Here is a 7,331-nt window from a genome sequence, read left to right as displayed (position 1 = left end):
TTGAAGGAATAACAGAATTTCACATATTTTTTTGAAATTTCGAATACTAATGGTAATAAATCTTAGAACATTTCAGTAATTTTGTTCATACTGATTAAATTAATATTGCTTTTTGTCTACTTTTCAAATCCCACTATAGAAATTGTTTCTGGATTAATTGTTGCTTTTAATTTATTTTTTAATTCTTTAAATTGTAATATACTACCTACATTATTCTCTTTATTTATTTTGTTTTATTTGTAGGAAATATTTCATACATTTATTTATCTTTTACTTTTTTTTTATTGGCACTGAATTATAACTTTCATTGCCGATATACTTTTTTTTTAACACTACAATAATATTTATTTAAATGTTGTCGATATGTGAATAAAATACTGGTGTGATATTTGATTTATTATTTCTAAATTTTTTGAAATGGGACAAAATCAGGGAGAGTGGTATTTGCAACCCTCTCGCGTCAAGTCCTTGCGAACAGATTGTTCGATTATATATTTTGTTTAATACTATTTGCCTGAAAATTAAGGATCGTAGGGGCTGTTTTTTAAAACTCTTTTTGAGCGTGATTCCTCACGCCACGATGATTTTAAGTTGCCATTACCCCAGCAGAAATTGAAGTGAAAATTCTGATAAAACTGTCTATATTCAGTAAATTTTTGTCGATGAATAATATCTGCTATAGCAGATTTTTAAAAAATTTTGTTTTAAAAGAGTTCGAACCTCTAATCTGAAACTTCGTACTTTGTTTTAAGCTTCATTCGCCTTCTTTATACGTCTTAAAATCTACTCTCCATTAAATAGCAGCGGCGATATGCGCGTAAAAATACATTTAATATGGTCGCAATGCATGCGAATATAAATCCAATAAATAAAACAATGAAAAGTTTTGGTAAAAATATGCTTAACATTTTAGATTTAAATATTGAAATTAGAGAAAATTGTAAGAAAATAAAATTGGTAAATTTGAAAAACTTATTTTCTAATTTTAAGATAGTATAAAAATAATTAATATTCTGAAGCTCTTGAAGAAATCTGCTTTGAAAGCTTACTTCTTAGTGTACCTACTATGAAATAAGCAATTATATGCCAAGTTTTAGTAACCCTTCCTACGCTTTGTCTTTCAGATTGTTTTCACGCATGTTATAATTTACAGCTAAAAATTATCTTGTTGAAATCAGCAAATAGTCAATGGGAGTGATCTTCAAACTTTCTCACATACGCTCCAATAAAGATCTTATTTTTCTTTCTCTGCATAAAATTGGGAAACTTGGATAAGGCCGCGAATACCTTGCATAGCATTGGTGAGTGATAGTTACGAAATATAAACCATTGACCTCACTCTAGGATATTTATTGAATTTATCCCGAGAATATGTATTTTGGACATCTATTTTTGCCGGTTGATTTGCATCGAAATTTGACACGCAACTGTAATTGTATTCGCACGATAACATACCGAATTTCATTGATTTAAATCATTGTTTTTGAATTATTGCGTTTACATGCATATGAAAGAACAAACTGACAGGTGGTCAACCGTTTGACTGATGAATTTAAAATCTTATACGAATCTTTATTTTAAATGCTAATCTTTTGCACCAAATTTTATCTCCCTCGGTCTTCGAACAAGCCGACAACCAGACTTTCTACAAATGAATTTCAATCAACACTTGATAGAAATCAACAAATTAGTTGTCATTCCATACACCAAATTTCATCAATTTAGATTAAAACATTTTTCAGTTATCGTATTAAGAGACATACTTGTAGATAGACATAAAGCCAAAAATGTGTATTTTGGGTTCAGGGATATCTGAAACAAGAAGATTCGTTAAAATGATTTTTTTTTTTTTTTTTGAACGATTACAAATACTTCCACTATACTTCGTAAAGATGAAGATAAAGTCTATTTTATATTATTACGAGTCTCCAGGTGAGACTCGTAATAATATAAAAGTTGTTTCCTAAGGGTTAAGTAACAAAACTGGAAGTACAGTAGCTTTTAAAAAATTCAGTTTGCAGCTCAGAAGAAAGCATCTTTTTGCATTCGAGTTAAAGGTGCAACCGACTGTATGAACTGTAATAATCTAAAAGTTAAATTAAGAATTAAAGTACGAATTGTAATAATCCAAAATTGATTATTTATTAGGTGATTTATCCAGCATAGTGGAGAAGGTTCCTGCCCACTATCCTGAGAGGGGGGAGGAGGGTTTGGTTGCTTTTCTCCTAAGTAAAAAACTAAAGTTGTTATTTCTATCAACTTATTACGCTTATTTTCTAGTTATATATTTTTAGAAAAATATTTGAATATTTGACAGCTGACTAAACGGTCATCGAGCATTTTGAACCCGAATTTTGGAAAATACTTTCAATTAATCCATTTATTGAAAAAAACAAAAAAACAGAAACGAAGGTTTAAATAAACAAGTATAAAAATATAGGTAAGGTAATATAAATTTTAATTGCAAAAGTATGTATTTAAAGATTTTTTATAAATTATTTGATTACAATATCCCGATAAAAATGGTTTTGCTTCAAGGTGAATGGTGTTTGTTATAAGTACATTATTTAATTAAACAAAAGTTTTTAATAGTAATTTAGATAAAGATTTCCGTATTTGGCAGTATATTGAATGGTCAGTGAGCCTCTTAAATTCGAACTTTGGACATAACACTATAAATTTTTCTATTTATAGGGAAAAAAAGCGAGATTCTAAATAAACAAATATGAAAAATATAAGTAAAGCAATATAAATTTTAATTGTAAAAGCATCTAATTAAAATTCTTTCATAATTTTTTTAAATTAATCTCTTATTAAATTAACTAAAAAGGACGTGATGTTTTATTGAAAATATACATCTTTGTGTTCTTTAAAATAAGCAACATATTGTTTGCCAATGGAGTCTAAAACCCTCCGCGCTTTTGCGCATGCTTTAGGATGAGATTAATTCGTCAAAATGCAAGGTGAGAAAGATGATGAAATGAGATGCTTACATTTAACAACAAAGTAAACTCGGATTCGGGGTGCTCGTAAGCAGATGATGCTGTTATTCTGATAAGAGAAACTGCTGCGGGTGCGAAAGATAACGAGTTATGACAGCAACTCGTTTATTCGTCAAGGACACGCCAGGGCGTTTCTGACGAGCCCTTCGTGACTTGCGAAATATCTAGCTACTTTTCCTCTTCAAGTCGCAGGTGAGTTCATAATCAGTTGATCCGGCGTCTAATCGGACGATGACGGAGAAGGCTTGTTTCGCTCTCGCTTGCTTCTGGCAGCCCGATGCCCAGTTCGGTTGTCAGAAGGGAGTCCTGCAGACCCGAGTCGGGTACTGCGGGGGCAAGGGCCCGGCCCCCAACTATCCCAGTGTGTGAGTAAGAGCATCTTTCTTACATTTCACTCAAATTATCAAGTATGATGAATGCAATTACATCGTTGAATAAAAATTCAATTATATTTTAAATTTTAATTAAAATTAAATTATTTAATGACTAAATGAAATTTATTTGTTTATTTAAAAAAATTAAAAAATTAATTTCAATTTCAATTAAATTATTTAATAACTAAGTGAAATGTATTTATTACAGAATAAATTATTCCTCAGATTAAATTATTTAATAACTAAATAAAATTTATTTGTTTATTAAAAAAATGTTAAAAAATAAAAATTTTAATTTTAATTAAAATTAAATTATTTAATAACTAAGTAAAATTTATTTATTTATTCGAAATAAATAATTAATCGATTCAGATTATTTTATATGGAAAAAGTATAGGGGAAGGAAAAAATGAGTAACATTTTAGGATAAGATGAGAGGTTGTAACATTAGGAATTTGCGTCGAAAGATACCTCATGTTTAAATGTTTTACTTTTTATGCAGTAGTCATTTCTTTTTGGCAAAATGACACGAATATATTGACGTTTGAGTTCCCCAGAATGCTCATTATTTAATATCAAACAATATTCTATTATTTAAATATAATATGTCGTAGCATTGCTTATTTAATCTGATTAAATATTATTACCATGAAATGGTTTCTTTTCATCAAGTAGCACGAACAAACATTTAAAAAAAAACATTTTTATTATAAATTCCTTTTTTCGTGTAAAGTTCTTCATTTGTTCTAAAAAATATCATTTCTTGTTGCCATTCCGCTTTAAGAAAGCGTTATAAAATTTAATTGTAATTTCAGGGCTAAGTAAACTTGACATATTAAATAAATTATTATTATTTACCAAATTAGATTAATGTATATATAATATTAAACATCGAATAATAGTAGAAATATTTCGCCTTGATTTGCAACATAATAAAATGTAATTAGAGGTATTTAAACTAATGTTTACATCTAATTTGCTCTTTTGAATGAGGTAATGTGCTATCCATTTCGACGAGGAACTCATTCAGTGATGATACTCATTGCCATAATTTAGTTAAGTCAATTGAATTTAAAATTTATATATCATTTTTTATTAGTTGTCAGAGATTCAAATTACAAATTAACATAAAAGTATGTTTCATTTGAGATTGAACTAAATTATATTGAAATTATTTGTGAAAGACTGGGATCAAATTAATGATTCAATAATTTTAATACATCACGTAAAATTTAAAATTATCAGACAAAATACCAAATTAATTGAGATACAAAATGATTTCAACACACTTCAATTTCTCTTAATGATAAAAAAGAACTGTGATGGCGCTTGAAAGTATGGATAGTTGTACCTAGAGTTGCAAATCTAGCACAGATATATTTGAAGAATGGAAATTTCATTTCTGTAGTTCGGAGAGATTTTTCGAAAATTTTAATAAAAAAACTGAGAAAGATTTTTTGCCTTTTTATGGCAATAAATTCTGAAAATATTATTGCGCAAAAAGAGTTTCTACATCTTTTTAAAATTTGAAAATTCACCTTTTTAATGACACCAATTTATTTCCAGTGTGATTGTTTTTCCTGAATTTTGACTTTTTTTTTCTTTATAATTTTCAACTTTAGATTTTAATTTTGCAATGAAGACCTTGTTCTTTGTTTCTTCAAATTACGTGCTTTTCAATACGCAAAAGACGATATGTAATTAGTTAATAAATCATACGGATAGTTACAATTTCAATGGCACTAGGATTCTATGGGATTTTATTTGGAATAATCATTTGTGCTGTAAACAAAACAGATAAATAATTGATTAAAATCTAATTTATTGTGTCGGGTTTTTGGACAACAATTTCTATGATATTGTTCTAAGTTTTGAATTTGTTGTTGCTCAAATTTCTGCTCATTAATATATATATATAACGTTAAGGTAGCACCGAAATCGCTCATATTATATATTATCGAGTAGCAAAATTTATTCTTATATATCGGATAGCAAAAAAATATTATATGTTATCAAATGTAAATAAATCGTCCTGCCAACGATAACCTGCTTTATTGAACGTTTTTAAAGCTGTCCTTGATTCAACACTTAGCTAATGAATGGTGCTTAGAAATGCTTGAGAGAAAGCTAACCATGTCACCAAAAACTCCATTCAGTCAGATATTCGCAAGAAACACCACTTGTAGGTACTATAGTCTATGTAATTTCTGTAGGCATTTCTGTTTTTCTTTTCCCTACTCTTCACTCTTTCTCCTTCTCCGTTGCCATGGTTTCGACAAAGCTTGTTTTTTCTCCACGCTAGTATGTTTCGGAAATACCTTACCTTCGGAATACCTTAACAACTGTGTTAGAGAGAGAGAAAAGAATGACACTGTTATCTGTCTCAGCATTGCGATGCAGACAACCAGTAACGAGGTAGAAAATATGACCTTGAACCGCATACAGAAAATACACAGACTATAATAATAATAGTATATAGCAAATCGTTAATGACAATAGAGCTTAGCGACGACTATTTCTATCTCGCTCTGCGAATTTCAAAGAAAGAATGACATTGTTCTATCATCTTGAGTTTGTATACTAACAAGGTATATCGTTACATGGAATCTTCTGGAAAGTTCATCAGATCTCGTTTCTTAATGAATATAAGACCATAATTCTTGCCTTTTCTAGAAATTTTATTTCTGTCGCCAAGGTTGAAGTCACTGATCTAGCATCTATTAAAGATCTATATAAATCTCTTTCCAGCGATACGATTAACATAGCAGTAAAGGATTCTTATAAATTCGAAACAATGTACCATATTTAATTTCATTTAAAATTTCATTTACGAATAATTTAAGTTTAAAATATTTTATTCTTTGGTTATAAGCGTTTCATTTATGATGCATTTTTTCAATCGGAAAGTATTTTGTATGATGGTATATATAGTTTTGTTTTGTGCCTATGTGGTACAAAATTTAAAAATTTTGATGACGTTTGTATAATCGAAGGAAGGAAGGCTGAAATTAAATGGTACGATAGCGGTTTCACCTTTGGAACTATATTTAAGTATTTGCGTTAGTAGAATCATTAAATTGTCAAGAGTAAAATTTTTTTTAAAAAAATCCTGTATTCATTGAAATGTCATACCTGATCAAAGTTTCTATGTTAAATCTAGAAATGGAAATTTGTCTTTACCTAGAAGAGTTACGCGAAACGTACATGTACATTTTGTATGAAATGCAAAATTAAATACCTATAATAGTTACTCCAATGAAGTTTCTTTTTAATCAACTTATAGACAGATTATTTCAAAATGAAATATTTTTTAGTCAAGGAAATCTATGAAATGCAAATAATAATAATCCATTTTGTGATCCTCTGGTTGATCCACTTCTATTTTCTAATTCTACTCATGGATAGAAAGGGGGCATATATCAAGATTTTCATGGATATATAATGGTCCTCAATTTAATGTTACTTCTACATAACGGAACGATGTTACACAATTTCACTGAGACCAAATCACTTTGTGATTTATGCAGACTTGCGCATTTTTCAACAAATTATTAAAATTCTTCGAAAAACATGTTTCTAATGCGCTTTTAAAATTTAAACAATGTTGCTTAAATTTTATAAATTTGTAACCGATTTTTCAAACAATTTATGTTTACATAGCGATCATCGAGTTCTTTAAATATGTTAAAAGAACATTTCAATAAATTAAAGCTAATTATTTATGGAATGAGTTATGCAGTTACATTGATTCCAACAGTCATATCTATCTATCATTCGCTCATTTATAAACAAGGAATCGAACCCTTCATAATGTATGGTTCTAGAGTTTGGGGTGCAGCGCTTAAAAGGAAGGTGAATTCTAAATATCCGCGACGCATACAAAGAAGGATAATTTTGCGAGTCATACGCGGATATCGTACCATAAGTTACGAGTCTGTTTATGCAATTTCTGGCT

The 7,331-nt window shown here is 29.0% G+C and overlaps 1 protein-coding gene across 2 annotated transcripts in view; it reads left to right on the top strand.

Moving 5' to 3' along the window:
- Positions 1-3,106: 3,106 nt before the first annotated feature.
- LOC129960708 (peptide methionine sulfoxide reductase MsrA-like) overlaps positions 3,107-7,331 on the top strand; it is a 29,013-nt gene continuing 24,788 nt past the window's right edge. The window contains exon 1 of one of the 2 annotated variants that reach the window (XM_056074286.1): positions 3,107-3,371. In XM_056074286.1, coding sequence (XP_055930261.1) covers positions 3,280-3,371 — 92 coding nt within the window. In that variant the 5' untranslated portion in view covers positions 3,107-3,279. The remainder of the gene's footprint in view (positions 3,372-7,331) is intronic. The other variant, XM_056074278.1, reaches the window with a different exon arrangement.

This window comes from Argiope bruennichi, chromosome 2 (genome assembly GCF_947563725.1).
Source record: "Argiope bruennichi chromosome 2, qqArgBrue1.1, whole genome shotgun sequence".
Lineage (NCBI taxonomy): Eukaryota > Metazoa > Arthropoda > Arachnida > Araneae > Araneidae > Argiope > Argiope bruennichi.
This window is presented reverse-complemented; position numbering and strand designations above follow the sequence as displayed.